Genomic DNA, 17,749 nt, shown 5'->3' on the forward strand with positions numbered 1-17,749 from the left:
GGTCTCAGGTGCAAGTATTTCACCTCCTGTCCGGTCCTTTTAACTGAGATGTTGCAGATTAAATTAAATGATGCAGAAATTACACCGTAGGATCCTACTTACAGCAGCAGACATTACATATTATGCACAGGAGTGCAGTCCGCCACCGCTGCCCATTAACAAAAGCATCTGTTGGAGCCATCTCATTACTGTACAGCTCTTTTGCGTACATAAAACTGCCTTCATGAATAATAATTTGCATTGTTTGTCGAAAGCCGGGGTTAGGGAGGGGAGTCTTCCTGGCCTGGCCCTTCTATGAGGTGGGGGCAATATCGAAGGAAGCAGATGCACAGGCACTTGGCTCCATTCAGAAGAGTGAAGCTATTATGACAAAGTGTAGGAAGAGAGGCATCAGACAGATATGAGGGACCAAGGACATGAAATTGTGACTGGTACAACCACAACCAGCAACAAAATATTTTACTGTGGGGCTTTCCCCACTCACCGTATGTTGCGGGCTAATCTCGCCAAATGACCTGGGATTCCTCAGCGCTCCCCACCGCAAGAGCGGCCACAGCGCAGCCACCCCGAATCTGGTGCTCTCCCAGCCCCTCAGCGCGCGTCATTTTTGTTGCTAGATGGAGAGTACCCTTTTTGAAAAACTGAGCGTGGAGCGCGCAGCGGTGGGGAACTCTGGGGGTGACTCCGGGTTTGAGGTTCCCGCCCCTGCAAGTGACGCGGAGCCTTTTCCCCAATCAGGAAGCAGGGGGCTGTTTCCGTGAAGGAGAAATCCACATCATTTCATTGAGACGTGCAGACAGAAGCAGCAATCGTGTGCAGGCGAGTGGAGGGGGCAGACTGACTCGTGTGTAGGCAGGATGCAAGCTGGCGAGCGGGCTGCACTCACCAAGCGGCAGCAGTGGGGCGTGGAGAGAATTAGGCATGTGATAAAAAAGCAAGAGGAGCGGGGAGGAGAAGGAACGAGGAGAGGGCTCCGAGAATGACCTTGATTTGTGGAGACAGTCTGCGCATGCTCGTGCAGAAGTGGATCCTACAGGGGAAAAGTAAAAAAAGTCCCGCCCATCAGCAGCAGCAGCCAATCAAGATGACCCCTGAGCTGAACGCGCGGGTAGCGTGGGCAATCCTGGTGGCTGCTGGCTGATGATCGTCTGCGGGGTAGAAGCTGCAGTGGGGGACATGAACCCGCACTCAAAAGGTCCCGTTTCCCCCCACAGCGGTTTGACTCTACTCCCATTTGTTAAGTGGGGAAAGGCCCGGTGGCACCTAGCCATTAAAAAAACCCTACATATAGCATAAAATACAAGCCATGCATGTGAACAGTTTGCAATCATAATATAAAATAGACAGGGAAAATATTTAAAACCATTATTACAGCTATAAGCCTTAAAACCCCTAAAAATAAGCCTGTAGATTCCCTATTTAATACTCAATGTCTGACAAACTTTATACACCAAGGTACAAAACTTTACAACTTGTCTAACAACTGAAGGATTTTTGTCAGAGAGGAGCCTTTTGAGCATAATTTCTTTCTGAGAACCCTGAACTTTTTAACCAACAAGGGCCCAATACACTTTGAATGAACCATACTACGAAAAGTAAATCTTGAAAGCCCATGATGGGATAGTCTGGAGAAGAGGAGATTGCGGGGGTGGGGGTGGGGAAATATGATTGCCCTCTTGAAGTATTTGGAGGGCTGTCACTTAAGAGAAGGGCAGGGAGCTATTCCTGTTGCAGCAGAAGAGAGGACTCACAATAATGGGTTTAAATTATGGGAAGAAAGGTTCCAATTGGATATTAGGGGAAAAAACTTTTACAGTAAGAGTATACAGTGGAATCAACTGCTTAAGGGGGGGGGGTGAGTTCTTCCTCACAGGATGTCCTTAAGCAGCGGCTGGACAAACACCTTATCTGGGATGCTCTAGGCCAGGGGTGGGCAATTATTTTTTCCTTGGGGCCGCATAAGAAACAGAAAATATTGTGGAGGGCCGGGCCAAAAGCGGCCAGCTTGAGGAATTGGTTTTGAAAGCCCACAGAAGCCTGGCCAGCCAAAGGCAACCCGGCTTCTGTGGGGGGGCTTTCAAAAGAGACACGCTCACTGGGCCCAGCCTGTTGGCTGAAAGCCCCGCATGAAGCCGGCAGCCAAGGCAGCTCCCAGCTTCTCGCGGGGCTTTAAACGGCGCCTCGCTCCCCAGCAAGGCCGAGGGGGGCGAGAATTTGGTTTTGAGAAGCCCCGCATGAAACTCCAGCAGCCAAGGTAGCAACCAGCAGTCGCGGGAGAGACTTTCAAAGGCAGCCTGGCTCACCCCAACAAGAGCTAGGTGAGAAGCCCCGCATGAAGCCGGCAGCCAAGGCAACCAGCTTCTGCAGGGGCTTTCAAAGGCGCCTCACTCCCCAGCAGAGGTGTACCAACCCCATATGCAAACTGGAGCCGGGGACAAAACCTGAATTTGGCTTCCCCTCCCCGGTATGGGAAGCCACCCTTCCCCCCCCACGACCAAACAATGATTTTTTTGCACCACGGCAAAGATCACCCCCCACCCCCAGCAAAACATACATGGCTCCCTCCCCACCAACTCTCTTTCCTGTTTTGTCCCTTACACCAACCCTGTGAAGGTAGGCCTGGCCCACTGAGAAACAGCTCCAAGCCAGTGCAAAGAAATTAACTTTTAAGCATATAATTCTCTCACAAATCACCCCATCTGAAGGTCTACCAAACAAATGCCAGCATCATGCACCAGTTCTGTTGCTGCTTTGGGAGTCCAGCTCAGCTTCCCTTCTCCTGTGCCCTATCCAGAACCAGTCTGCTGAGAAGGCTTGTGAGTAAGGGAGAATAAGGCACACTGGGTCAGAGGGAGGGGAGGCGGAGCGCCCCAGTCCTGCTCCTGGGAGCACAGTGGGATTTCTCCCCCGCCCCCTGGACACTCCAGGCCACCGTACAGAGTGGGCGGGGCTACAACAGGCACTGGCAACAGTTGCTGCCTCAGTGCCTACTGAATCAGCGTTTTGGCGCCCCTCACGTGACCACAATGGATGCGCCCGGGGACAAGAGGTACTGTCCCTAGGCAAATACGCCTGTGGTCCCCAGCAAGGCAGGGGGGCCGGTCAGGGTCATCCGGCGGGCCGGATACGGCCCGCGGGCCGTATAATGCCCAGGTCTGCTCTAGGCTGATCCTGCATTGAGCAAAGGCATGTATGGCCCCCTTCCAACTCTATGATTCTATATGGCCAGACTAATACTATAATGGGCAGCCAATGGAGTTACTGTAGACTGGGATGAAATGCATGCTCCGTCTAGTTCCTGATCATAGCTGAGCTGCAGTGTTTTGCACCACGCAGAGTCTCTGAGGCCTATGTAGAGTGCATTACAGTAGTCTAGTTTTGATGCCACTACGGTGTGGATCCAGGTGGCCAGATCAGCTGTGCCGAGGTGGGGACATCCAGCCGGCTAGACTGGAAGAAAGCCTTTTTTGCAGCTGCAATCAATGGCTTCTCCTGCAGCACGGCAGGATCCCGTATAACCTCTCAAGCAAACCTGCAAGGGCCAGCTGAAATCCGCTGAAAGCGGAGAACACAGTGTCCTTCCCACCCAGCATCACTTCTGTCTTGTCTGGGTTCAGTTTCATCTTGTTTGCTTTCAGCTGCTTGGCCACTGTGGCTAAGGATTTCCACTGCATCACAGAGGGGGTTAGACAGAGAGATGTAAAGCTGGGTACTGCCTGCATATTGTTGATGTCCATTTCCAGAGCTACAAGTCATTTCTCCTAGAGGCTTTACCTGGAGGTGAAAGAGGATACTGAAAATTCTCTTGGCACGCCTCTCAAAGGGGGAACAGCAGGGGCGTACTGCCCACGTGGGCAGGAGGCTCAAATGACCCCAGGTGCAAGGGCGGGGGGGGCACAAAATCGCCCGAGCCCTTCCTCCCTCGTGCCGACCGCAGGGGAGGCGCCTAAAGACAGAGCGGTGCTCGTCCAAGCCACCTCCTTCCCTCCCCGGGCCCTCAGGGGTGGGGCTTGGGGGTGGCTCGGACTGGCACCGTGACAGTAGGGCCTCCCCAGGGCCTGGGGAGGTCAGAAGGCAACCTGCAGGGGGCAGCTCAGACTGGCTCCTGGGCGGCACCCTTCCCTGTATGCCATTTTCCCCGATACGCCTCTGGGGAACAGTGACATTACAAAAACTGTATAAGTATTGTTTTTGCAAACATTTCCCACGATCACTCCTAGGGGGTTTCTTGGTGATTTACAATCTAGGTGAGATGTGACCAGTGGTCCTCGGCATTTTCTAATACCTCAGAGGGTTCAAAGTACTTCCAATAAATCCTTATGCCAAGCCTGAAGGAAGGCCACTATTATTATTCCCATATTGCAGATGGGGAGTTGAGGCTGAGTCCAGATAGCGAATTCATGACAAAGCTGAGAATTGTACCAGGAACTTCCGGATTTGTATACCGTGTTTCCCCAAATATAAGACAGTGTCTTATATTAATTTTTGCTCCCAAAGATGTGCTATGTCTTATTTTCAGGGGATGTCTTATATTTCTGTGTTCTGTTCGTCGGGCATGCTTCCAAACAAAAACTTTGCTATGTCTTACTTTTGGGGGATGCCTTATATTTCGCACTTCAGCAAAACCTCTACTACGTCTTATTTTCTGGGGATGTCTTATATTCAGGGAAACAGGGTATTAGTCAATACATGTCACTAGCTGTCACTGCGGGCACTATGCAGTGGCCTCCAGCAGCTATTGCTAGAACAGGGGGAAAAATCTTTGTTTTATTCTGCCAGAACACTGTTGTATTACATAGTGCTTTTAAAATATTCGACTTACTTGGAATACATATTCTTAGTTATTTTTTAACACAGAAGCAGAATAGCAAATATGTTGCCCTGAGAAAGCAGGGCTGTTGGAGTCTGACTGTAAATGGAACTTCGTTCATGTGTCCATACCAGAGGTGTAGCTGGGCCAAACTGTGCCAGGTGTGCAGTGTGTTTTTTCCGCCCCCCCCATGGCCCCACATGGCACCTCCCAGCGGCACACACCCCTGCCCCCCTTCCCACACTTACCTATGTTCCTTTTCTATTTCTAGTACTTTTTGAGGCTGAAAAAAGCAGCCTCATCACAGTTCAGGGAAAAAACTGCCTGACGAACTATACTTCCCAAGAGACCTTGTGAGCCCCAAGGTCTCCTGGGAACTGTAGTTCCTCAGGCAGTTTTTAGACTGAACTGTAAACCACTGCTGTAAAACTATTAAGTACTGTAAAAAAAAGTACTAAAAAAAGAAAAGGAACGTAGGTAAGTGTGGGAAGGGGGGCGGAGGTGTGTGTGCTGCTGGGGGCCGCGGGGAAAATGGGAGGGCCCAGGGGGCGATTTTCCGTCCCCCCCAGGCATGTGCCCGGTGCACGACGCACCCCCCGTCCCCTTGGCACTTCGCCACTGGTCCATACAAAAAGGGTGGGCTTGAAGAAGAAGAGTTTGGATTTATATCCCCATTTCTCTCCTGTAAGGAGACTCAAAGGGGCTTACCATCTCCTTCCCCTTCCTACCCCCTACAACAGACACCCTGTGAGGTGGGTGGGGCTGAGTGAGCTCCAAAGAGCTGTGACTAGCCCAAGGTCACCCAGCGGGCATGTGTTGAACTGCACAAGATAATCTGGTTCCACAGAAAAGCCTCCGCAGCTCAAGTGGCAGAGTGGGAAATCAAATCCGGTTCTCCAGAGTGCACCTGCTCTTAATCACTACACAGGCGCATAGTGGGGAAATGTGAGGGGAAAGAGAAGGAAAGAGCTAATGCAATGGAGGTTTGGGTGTGTAGAGTTGTGAGCTGTAGATGTAACATTGTTAAAACTGCATAGGAAAGTTCTCACGAATTCTTCCTCTTGGAGCATTTTATATGTAGGGTACTTGCATGTGGGTTTGAAATGTCATAGGCCACTTTAAATGGCAACTTATTTGTGCACTATATCCCATCTTTGCATTTTGCAAACACTTCCTGTTAACAGGCATAAGTTGGCGGGGTTAAAAATGACTCCTCCTTTCTTTGTTATATTTTAAAACCAGTTTTATTCAGCCATTGAAAGTTACAATGGCAAACAGCTGTTTCTCCGTAAATTCCTTGAAGTTGTGTTTCTGTTTGTTAATATATTCAGCAAGAAAAAACAAAGTATGTGACTAGGATATATTTTAGATGAGAGTGTCCTTTGTGTTCTAGAATGTCCTAAAGGAATATGCCACTTTTGATTTTCTTTAAAAAATTACAAATCCTTGACAAGTTTTGACAAGTTTGTCTGTTTGTGGCTAGTCCCACTCAAGCTGTTTAAGCGTGTTCCTCTTTGTTCCATACTCCAATATCACATTCTTCTCATTCAGGTATCAGAAATGATGACAGAGATGTGACATACGTGTAAATATTACAGATCAATACTATTTTTAACCATATCTTTTGTACAAATATCCACGTTTGTTCTGTATTTCATTAGAAATGTAAGATATTAAAATTTGGTGGAAATAGTTTGTGCTTCATTCCCCTTTTCCATTTAATGTTAATGCCTTTGCAACTGACAATCAACTTGGAATTTGACAGGGTTTGGTCATCATAACTCTCAGAGCATGAACACCTTCTTTGTAGTTGCGATCTGCTATTTTCTGCCACATCCCAAATACTGGCACAGATTGTTGCTACTTCTGGTCAGCTGTTGCTATCCAAAAACAAGAACAAAATCCCATGTTATACTTTATATTAAGGCCAACCAAACTAATGCAAAACATTGTGTAAGCTTTTGAGCTAAGCAGAATTCTTCATCAAGCTGGATTTTACAAAATGTTAAAAGATAAGTGAAAAGCATCTCACGGACCATGCACACAAGATCAGACCTTAACACCTTGGCCTGAAGATAGATAGATATTTATTATTACGGCCTTTTGGCCAGCCAACTTGGCCTGAAGAATCTGCTTTCCACCTTTTTAAATATTGTGATATTCAGTCTCAGGAAGAGGTCTGCTGAGCTCCAAAGTTTGCACAGTTCACACTTTGGCTTACTGGAGATCCGGTAGTGTGAAACTGCAAGGTAAAGGCACAAACGATCATTAAATCAACCACTGCTGTAAAACTATTCCATTCCCTCTACATAAAAATGATCAGTGAACTTTAATAAGGGGAGGGGTTATGACTCAGTTGAGGAATCATAGAATCATAGAGTTGGAAGAGACCTCAAGAGCCATCAAGTCCAACCCCCTGCAATGCAGGAACACACAATCAAAGCACCCCTGACAGATGACCATCCAGGCTCTATTTAAAAACCTCCAAAGAAGGAGACTCCACCACACTCTGAGGTAGTACATTCCATTGTCAAACAGCCCTGACAGTCAGGAAGTTTTTCCTGATGTTTAGGGGGAATCTCTTTTCCTTTACCTTGAACCCATTGCTCCTGGTCCTAATCTCTGGAGCAGCAGAAAACAAGCTTGCTCCCTCACCAACATGACACCCCTTCAAATATCTAAACATGGCTATTATGTCACCCCTTAACCTTCTGTTTGCCAAACTAAACATCCCCAGCTCCCTAAGTCTCTCCTCACAGGATATAGAATCCAGACCTTTTACCATTTTGGTCGCCCTCCTCTTGACCCGTTCCAGATTGTCAATATCCTTCTTGAATTGCGGTGCCCAGAACTGAACACAGTATTCCAGGTGAGGTCTGACCAATGCAGAATAGAGGGTACTATTGTGTCCCTTGATCTAGACACTATACTCCTATTAATGCATCCCAGAATTGCATTGGCTTTCTTGGATGCCACATCACACTGTTGTTTCATGTTTACTTGTGGTCTACTAAGACTTGCAGATCCCAGATGTTGTCAAGTCGGGTTTCAGCCATCCTATATCTATGTGTTTCATTTTTTCTGCCTAAGTGGAGTATCTTACATCTATCTCTGTTGAAGTTCATTTTGTTAACTTTGGCCCATCTCTCTAACTTGTCCAGGCCATTTTGAATCCTGACACTGTCCTCTGGGGTATTAGCTATACCTCCTAATTTGGTGTCGTCTGCAAATTTGATTAGCATGCCCTCTATTTCATTGATATTGAATAGCACTGTGCCCAGAACAAAACCCTGTGGCACCCCTCTAGTCACTTCTCTCCAGGATGAAGATGAGCCATTGATGAGCACCCTTTGAGTTTGGTCAGTCAACCAATTACAAATTCACCTAACAGTAGCATTGTGCAGTCCACATTTTACTAGCTTACTTACAAGAATGTCATGGGGCACCTTATCAAAGGCTTTCCTAAAATCTAGGTATACTACATCAACAGTATACCTTCATCTACCAAGTGTGTCACTCTGTCAAAAAAAGAGATGAGATTAGTCTGGCATGACTTGATTTTGAGAAACCTACGTTGACTTTTAGTGATCATACTATTCCCTTTGAAGTGCTTACACACTGTCTGTCTAATGATCTGGATGGTAATTGTTTGGGTCCTCTTTTTCCCCCTTTTTGAAGATGGGAATTACATTATCCCTCCTCCAGCCCACTGGGATGTCTCCTGTTCTCCAGGAGTTCTCAAAGATTATAGCAAGTAGTTCTGAGATTACTTCTGCCAGTTCTTTTAATACCCTGGGATGTAGCTCATCAGGGCCTGCAGATTTGTATTTATTTATGGTAGCCAGATATTCCTGAACCACCTCTTTATTTATTCTGTGCAGAATTTCCTCGACTGTATCTTCTGTTTCATTTTCTCCGGATGATCACTGTTTTCTTTTTGAGAAAAGACCAAGGCAAAGAAGGTGTTAAGTAGTTCTGCATTTTCTCCATCCCCTGTTAGCATTTTGCCATCTTCTCCATTCAGTGATTCTATCCTATCTTTTTTTCTTCCTTTTTCTACGGGCATCCCCCCCCCCCCTCCCATCTCTATTTGTTGTTTTTAACCTCTCTCGCAAGCCTGAGCTCATTGTGAGCTTTAGCTTTTCTGACTTCTTACACATACTCGCTATTTGTTTGAATTCCTCTTTGGTGATTTTCCATTTTTTGTACATGTCCTTTTTAAATCTTAGCTCAGTTGAAAGTTCTTTAGACAGCCATCCTGGTTTCCTTAGACACCTCCCATTGTTCCTCCTCATTGGAACTGTTTCAAATTTTGCCTTCCAAGATCTCACTTTTAAGAAATTCCCACAATGAGTTCGCTGCTGTTTTTCTCCTCCTTAATTTTTACCTAGATACTCTCAACATGGCTTCCAGGATTTAAATCATGCTCACAGCTGTAATCATCCCTGATATATAATGCTACGCCTCCTCCTTTCCTGCTTGATCTATTCTCCTCCTTTCCTGCTTGATCTATTCATCCTTTCTCCTCCTTTCCTGCTTGATCTATTCATCACCTCGGGGATGGGGCGGTCTAGAAGCCCAAAGTATAAATAAAATAAATAAAAATCCTTTCCTGCTTGATCTATTCATCCTTTCTCCTCCTTTCCTGCTTGATCTATTCATCACCTCGGGGATGGGGCGGTCTAGAAGCCCAAAGTATAAATAAAATAAATAAAAATCTGAAATAGGTTATACCCTTTAATTATTTCATTCCAATCATGAGACAGGTTTCAGTGATGCCTATTGTATTGTATTTGTTTAGACATGTTAAGAGTTCAAATTCATCTTGTTTATTTCCTGTGCTCTGTGCATTAGTGTAGAGACATCGAAGGCCACGGTTCATGCCCTCTGGCTGCTTATTTAAAGTTTTATCCCTCACACTGGTGGGTTCATGAACTATTCGTTCAGTTCTCTCTATAACCTTTGGACTATAATCTCTGGCACTAACGGAACTCCCGCCTCAACATAACTCAGTTTAAAGCCCTTCTGATGAGGTCTGTGAGCCTCCTAGCAAGAATGTTCCTACCTACAGGTGTGAGGTGCAACTGCTCTCTTCCCAGTTGTCCCTCTTCATGAAACTGCAGACCATGATCCAAAAACCTAAAATGTTCCTGGCGGCACCACTGACTAAGCCAGTTGTTCACCTCCACTGTTCTGCTTTCCCTCTCTGGGCCACGTCCTTTAACGGGAAGTAGAGATGAAATGACCACCTGTGCTTCCAGTTCCTTCAACTTCCTTCCCAAAGCCTCAAAATCCCTTCTGATGTCCCAAAAGCTTCGTCTTACAGTGTCATTTGTTCCCACGTTGATCAAAAGGAAGGAGTAATGATCAGAGGACTTGACAAATCAGCCTGTCTGAGACAACTTGGATTTTTGCCCCAGGGAGACAGCACACCTCTTGAGACATCTTGCCAGACCTGCAGATGACTGTTTCTGTTCCCCTCAACAGGGAGTCTCCTACCACCACCCCAGGTCTTTGCAGGTGCCATTTCATCGGCTGAGCCTCCCTTCTGACACCTGAACAGTTTCTGAGGGCTGCCTCTGTTGCTCCTGTTTTGTTTGGCTATGGTCGGCTCACACAGATACTCTTTTGCTGTGCCATTTAATAGCTTTCTGCCCAATAATCACCTGGGAGACAACCTTCAGCAAGGGATCTATCACCAGGTTGCCAACTCCAGGGGGGTGGGGTGGGGGGGAACTCCTGGCAATGTGGGGGATGGAACCTGGGCAGCAGGACATCTTTTGGAGAGAGAAGGGGTATGAAGCCACAGTCTACCATCCAAAGCAGCCATTTTCTCCAAGTGGAGGTTGGCAACCCTCAGGGTGCATTAGGCGCACACACACACACCAGGCGCCGTGGTGGCGGACCTATGGCACGCCAGATGTCCATGGACTACAATTCCCATCAGCCCCTGCCAGCATGGCCATTCCCAGTCTGGCATCGGCAGCCTCAAAGCCCTGGACTAGCCCTCCAGCCCTCAGACCTGCCTCATGGCAGACCAGACCTTTTAGGGCGGGAGCTATGGCGCCTGGGGAAGCCCCCCTCCCCACACAACACTTTATTTATCATGCGACTTCTTCCCCTTTCAGGCTCAAGGCGGTGTCCAGCTATAATTAAACACAACATAATAAATACAGGACACGTCATTTAATTTATAGTTATTCTTTAATTTTTTTTAAAGTGTGTGGTTTTCTCTTCCGCCTCTTCCGCTTGACAGTTGGGCTCTGACGCGTGACGTAATCCCCTCCCGCTCTCCTCCCGCCGCGTTCGAGCTGCGCAGTCGCAGACAGGAGCCGGACGCCTCGGGCGCAGGCTGCCCTCGGAGGCGGTGGGGGAAACGCCGAGGGGCGTGGCGTGGCTCAATCGCGATAGGGCCGCTGTGGGCGAGGGGGCGGGACTTGGCTGCTGGTCGCTCGACATTGGCAGGTGCGGGCTGGGAAGAGGAGCCGCGCCTGGCGCTCAGGTGAGGCGGAGGGTCGCGGGGGAGGGGCCTCTGGGGGAATGGGGGTCCGGAGGGGGGGGGGTTGCTTGGCAGGGAAGGCTGAAGCCCTCGTGGGGTGGGGTCCTTGGGGGGGGGGGGGAAGGGGGGATGGCATTCCCCCCTTTGCTGGTTCTCCCTCAATGGGGTGAGTTCTCTCGCTCTCTCTTGGAAAGCCTTAATGTGGGGGTGCCCAACTCTGGCCTTCCAGATGTTCGTGGACTACGATTCCCATCAACCCCTGCCAGGATATTATTTAAATATGGTGGGAAATCATGTGCGCAATTCAATGGCCCTCAGTTGTTTGACTTTCCTCGGGGCAGGCATGAAAACTCTATTACTTAGGTCACTGGTGATTTTGCTTGCTTTTTTCTTTTAGTGTGACTTGCTTACTTGAGTAATTGTGACTTGTAGTAATGTTCTCAGTTAGTAGCTTTGAGCCTTACTATGGTGTACTAAAGGTCTGCATTGCCAGGAGGAGGAGGAATTTGGATTTCTATCCCCCCTTTTCTCTCCTGTAAGGAGACTCAAAAGGGCTTACAATTTCCTCCCCCCCCCCCCACACACAACAAACACCCTGTGAGGGGGGTGAGACTAAGAGAACTCCAAAAAACTGTGACTAGCCCAAGGTCACCCAGCTGACGTGTGTTGGAGTGCACAAGCTAATCTGGTTCACCAGATAAGCCTCCACAGCTCAAGTGGCAGAGTGGAATCAAACCCGGTTCTCCAGATTAGAGTGCACCTGCTCTTAACCACTACACGACGCTGGCTCTAGAAAGTCAGTATTCTTGCCAGAGGCCAAGATTCTGGTGTAGTAGTTAAGAGCAGTGGTCTCCAATCTGGAGAACTGGGTTCGATTCCCTGCTCTTCCACAAGAAGTTTGCTGGGTGACCGTGGTCACAATTCTCTCAGAGCTCTCTCAGCCCCATCTGCCTCATAGGGTGTCTGTTGCAGGGAGAGGAAGAGTTTGTAAGCCCCTTTGAGTCTATGGTTGAGAAAAGTGAGGTATAAATCCAAACACTTCTTCTTCAGCAGTAGCATAGTGGTTAAGAGCAGGTGCATTCTAATCTGGAGGAACAGGGTTTGATTCCCCCTCTGCCACTTGAGCTGTGGAGGCTTATCTGGGGAATTCAGATTAGCCTGTGCACTCCCACACACGCCAGCTGGGTGACCTTGGGCTAGTCACAGCTTTTAGGAGCTCTCTCAGCCCCACCCACCTCAGAGGGTGTTTGTTGTGAGGGGGGGAAGGGCAAGGAGATTGTAAGTCCCTTAGAGTCTCCTACAGGAGAGAAAGGGGGATATATATCCAAACTCTTCTTCTCCTTCACATGAAGCCTGCTGGGTGACCTTGGGCCAGTCCCAGTTCTTTCTGAACTCTGTCAGCTGCACCTGCCTCACTAGGTGTCTGTTGTGGGGAGAGGAAGGGAAAGGTGTTTGTAAGCCTCTTTAGCAATCCTTACGGTTGAGAAAGGCGGGGTATAAATCCAAACTCTTCTTCTAAACCTTTGCCCAGCAGTAAGATCTTTGCAGAACAGTTTCTTCAAGTTATCCTGGCAAGTAAGCCAAGCTGCATCTACTGGCAGTCTCACTGTTCCTAATCCAAAGTTTTGTAATCACATCTGTAAGTTGAACTTCTTTCCAAATCATTATCGCCAATATTTCACACTCACAGCCTGACAGGGGTATTGTGAGGATAAGAAGGCAAAGAGAGCAAGGTAGTCCACAGCAAATTGTTTTGTTTGCTGAGCCTTGCGATTTGTTGTACCTTTTTTATTTCACAGATGCTTACCTAGTGTTTGGATCAAAGCTACCTGCAGGGATGACTTTGAATGGCTATTGCAGATTCCTGACAATCTGTACCCTGATTTTCCCAAAGACTCTATGTTTCTTGCCAAAACAACAGAGGGTACTGCTTTTGTCTTTTGATGGCTTTAGATGGGATTATATCTACAAATTCCCAACACCCAGTTTCCATGACATCATAAAGAATGGTGTTCATGTTGAACAGATAACAAATGTGTTCATTACCAAGACGTATCCTAACCACTATACGATGGTGACTGGTCTTTACGCCGAGAGCCACGGCATCATCGCCAATGAGATGTACGATCCAGTTTTGAATGAAACATTCTCCATGAACCATATGACCATCTATAATTCAAAATTTTGGGAAGATGCTTATCCAGTATGGATCACTAACCAAATGCAGGGGCATAGAAGTGGAGCCGCAATGTGGCCAGGCACGGATGTCCAGATACATGGCGCCTTTCCCACATACTACATGCATTACAATGAGTCTGTTTCATTTGAAGATCGTGTCGCCAAGCTGATTGAATGGTTTATATCTGAAGAGTCCATAAATCTTGGACTGCTGTACTGGGAGCAGCCAGATGAGAAGGGACATCTTTGGGGTCCGAATAATCCGCGCATGAAGGCAGTCATTGCTGAGATTGATGAACTGCTGGACTATCTTGTGCAGGAGCTGAAGAAAGCAAAATTGTGGGACACTTTAAATGTCATCATCACAAGTGACCATGGAATGGCCCAGTCCTCAGCCGACAGGATCATAGAACTGGATCAGTATGTGGACAAAGACTTGTATACCATGATTGACCATTCACCGGATGTAGCTATTTTACCAGTGGAAGGTAGGAAATAATATATTTGATTTGGGAAGGGAGAGCTCAGCATCAACACCCACTTATGTTTAAAGACCTGAGGGTTACAGGGTCTGCCACCTTGTTCAGCATTAGAAGAAAAGATTCTTTTTTATATTGTACTTATTTATGGCCAACCTCAGTAAACTGCATTTAACTGGAAAGAACTAAGAAAGGTTTTTGTGTGCTGAGTATCCTTCATGGTTTTTTCCTTAAAAACATTTATATCCTGCTTTCTCTCTTTGGATTCAAGGCAGGTAACAAATAGCCAGAAGGTGCAGGAGCACAAAAATTGTCTTGCAGGCCTTCATAAATGCAGGCAGTACAAATACACTGTGATCCCAGCATGGGTGGCTGTTTAGACAACTGGACTGACCACAGAGAGCTCTTGGTGCTTGTGATCATATTTGCTGTGACGACATAAGAACCAAAATGTTGAAACAGCCACAATGTGCAGCAGGTGTGAGACAGGCCGGCTACTGCAAGGCTACTCTTACTACTGGAAAAGGTTGTGACTGACTCTCACTTTTGATCACATGTTGAAAGTGAAGCATGGTGCAGAAGGATGCTTTGTGGGCTGAGATCACAGAGTTCCAATTCCATGCACCTGTCCTTCCATGCACAGTGCTGATGTGTTAGCAGTAAGTGGGTCAGAGGCTAGCTGTAATGGCTTTCAAGAGCTGTACAAAGGGCCTGTGCATAGCTTACCTGTAAGGCATTGTCTGGGTCGGTTAAGATCAAGCCCAGTTTGTGGAAAGCAATCATGTCACGAAATGCCTTTTGCCATAGCATCTGACTTGGCAGCATAAGAGGGCAGCATGTGACTGCAATCCTTAATTCCCACGGCCCCTGAATATCTGCGCTTTTACATGTGACTGCAAACAGTTAGAGAACATACAGAGAGGTCAAAGACTCCGTGGTTCCTTCTTGAACAGGAAATGACATATTGTCGAATGCACGGACCTAACTTGCAAAGACTTCCAATGAATTGCTTCAGTGATAAAGCTGTGCTGAAGCACAATAGTTGGTGCCATGGTCCCTCTTGTGTGAGCAGGGGTTGGGCTTCAGCCCCTTTGCTTGTATGAAAGAGCTGGCTGCACTGGGGGACCCATGACCTTAAGTGACTTTTTGACAGGCACGAGAAGCTGCAGAGAAAAAGGTGGTAAAAATTGCCACTTTCAACTTGCTTTGTTTGTAGCAGCTTTGAATCATACTCGGAAGTTCTATTTACAAGTCAAACATACATAATTTAAAATTGCTGACTTCTTTTTGAGAGATCTGTAGCATGCAGAGGGAGAAATCTGTCAGAACTTGATTATTAAACCATGTTTTTGTTTATCTGAAGGCCAACTTGATGCTGTGTTCAGTGCTTTGGTCAAAGCCCACCCCCATATGACTGTCTATAAGAAGGAGGACATCCCATATAGGCTGCATTACAGGCACAGCAGTAGAATTCAGCCAATCTTAGCAGTGGCTGATGAAGGATGGGAAATCTTGCAAAACAGGTCTGACCACTTTGAATGTAAGTATGTCCACGTTCAAAGCCCCGTTCTGTTATGGAAGCTTGCTGGGGCACTTGGGCCAGTCGTAGTCTCTCAGCCCTGACCCTGGCTAATACTTGGGAGGCCAGAGGCGTGTTGTGGAGGCAGGCAATGGCAACCCACCACTGAACGACTGTTGCCTTGGAAACCTATAACATCACTGTGTCAGCAGTTACTTGATGGGAAAACAATTGCTGTTTCATTGCATATTTTGTTGAAAATGATTTCATTTTGTTGAAAATAACGCTGAGCTAACAAAAGCCAGTATGACGTCTAAATATATGGGAGAAAAATTAAAATTTCGCCTTGCTAGTCGGCATTGGGTAAGCAACCATCTCAGCCACCTGTAACTCAAAGGAAAAGAAACAGAAGTTGTGCTGTACACAGAAAGGTACTCCAAAAAGGAAATTAAGAATAAACTTAGCTGCAGAGCCTGCTTTCAAAATACTCTTCCTATTGAGACATACAAGTGAAGTAGTTCTTCTCTTGCATTAAATATATGATATTAAATATATGGAGCAAAACCAAGAACGTTGCTTTAGATCTCTTTCTGCTATTAGCTTGAATAACGATGCTGACATTCTGCTCCTTCCTCTCTTGTAGTAAGATACCAGAATTCACTTGGTATCAAAAAGTGAACTCAGTCCAGTTGTGAGATCTGGGTGTTAGTCATGGGTGTGTCATGTTAGAGAATATGGAGAATTCTCATCTGATGTGCTAATAATGCAACACACAAATTTCCCCTTGGACAGTTGTCTTTTGCGGCAAGGTTTGCACTGCTCAGAAATCCAAGAATGTTTGTATATGTTTTGTCTCATTTTAGAGTGCAGCTAAATGATTTGCTTCCGTAGTTTAAACTAGTGGTTAGCGATCATGGGGGGAGGGGTTGTGTGTCTGTGAAAACAACAAAGTAAAAATCCCCCATCCCTTCGCTCCCCTGTATTATTGGCTTATGTGAACTGTCCTGATCTGTCCAGTTTACCTCTCACATCAAACCCTGCATGTTGTGTCTAACTTCAATGGCTCCAGCTGCGTAACCATTCTTGATCCAGTTGATACTCTCTTGACTTATAGGTATGTACTTACAAGTGGTGACAGTAATTGTGAACTTTTGTTCTTCTTCTAGTGGGCAATCATGGATATGACAACATCCTGCCAGACATGCACCCTATCTTCTTAGCCCACGGACCTGCCTTTAGAAAGAACGTTAGTAAGCAGACTATGGAGTCCACAGACTTGTATCCTTTGTTGTGCTATCTGTTGGGGATTGAGCCATTGCCCAACAATGGTTCTCTTGAACATGTAAAGGATCTGCTTGTGAGTGCTGCTCCAAAAGAGCCTCTGGATAGACATCAAGAAGAATCATACGCCTATTACAGTGGTATTGTTCTTGGTAGCATCCTTGTTCTTGGTTTTCTTGTAATGTTTGTAAAACATTTAACCCGTAGCCAAGTCTCAGCCATGTGGATACAAAACACAGAAATAGCACAGCCATTACTACAAAGTTAGCCTCATTTCAGAACAAAGGCACTCTGTTTCTTTTGGGTTGCCTATTATTCTTACGTAAAAGAGATTTTCCAGACATAGTGTAAGTGGACACCGAAGGAATCTGTAGGTTATTTGACCAGGTGGTAACTGCATGGATTGGTTGCTCTTTAACAGAGATTCTTTTGAAGTGTTTAAACCTTTTAAAGAGAACTGGCAGTCTCTAATTAGTGATCTTATACTAATGTGCCATTCTGAACTACTGGAACTTTTCAGAATGAAATCATCTTCTTGAATGCACTTTATGGAATTCGTCTAAGCATTGGCCTTCATCTTAACAAATCATTGTCTTTGTCAAAATCACTGCTAATGTTGTTTACAGATTAAAGAAATGAAACAAGCCGGGGTGGTTGTGTTGATACACACATAAACCTCATGAAACTGCTTTAACTGATCCTATGCTAGTGGTGGTAGCAGTTGCACAAGATGTGGATACAGCCTTTGATTTTAATAGGATTTCAGTGAAAAATTAAAGCAACCTTAAACATTAACTGCAGAAGGTATGTGAAAGCCCAGTTTAGTATAAGGTCAATGTTGATATGTTTTCAAAATTATTGCAACGCATCTCTAGTTGAGGGACTGGCAGTTGACTTGGCACATAAAATTACTACCAAATAACAGAGCTACATTCTATGCAGAGCTACACCTTTCTAAGCCCTTGGATTTCAATTAATTTAGA

General features: G+C 46.3%; 1 protein-coding gene across 3 annotated transcripts in view; it reads left to right on the forward strand.

Annotated features, from left to right (window-relative positions):
- The first annotated feature begins 11,224 nt into the window (after nucleotides 1-11,224).
- Nucleotides 11,225-17,749, forward strand: part of ENPP5 (ectonucleotide pyrophosphatase/phosphodiesterase family member 5) — a 29,970-nt gene continuing 23,445 nt past the window's right edge. For 2 of the 3 annotated variants that reach the window (XM_048502848.1, XM_048502840.1), the window contains exons 1-4: nucleotides 11,225-11,312; nucleotides 13,109-13,975; nucleotides 15,330-15,506; nucleotides 16,652-16,763. In XM_048502848.1, the coding sequence (XP_048358805.1) occupies nucleotides 13,147-13,975; nucleotides 15,330-15,506; nucleotides 16,652-16,763 (1,118 nt within the window). In that variant the 5' untranslated portion in view covers nucleotides 11,225-11,312; nucleotides 13,109-13,146. Of the gene's footprint in view, nucleotides 11,313-13,108; nucleotides 13,976-15,329; nucleotides 15,507-16,651; nucleotides 17,411-17,749 lie in introns of those variants that run through there. The other variant, XM_048502830.1, reaches the window with a different exon arrangement.

Source organism: Sphaerodactylus townsendi, linkage group LG01 (assembly GCF_021028975.2).
Source record: "Sphaerodactylus townsendi isolate TG3544 linkage group LG01, MPM_Stown_v2.3, whole genome shotgun sequence".
NCBI lineage: Eukaryota > Metazoa > Chordata > Lepidosauria > Squamata > Sphaerodactylidae > Sphaerodactylus > Sphaerodactylus townsendi.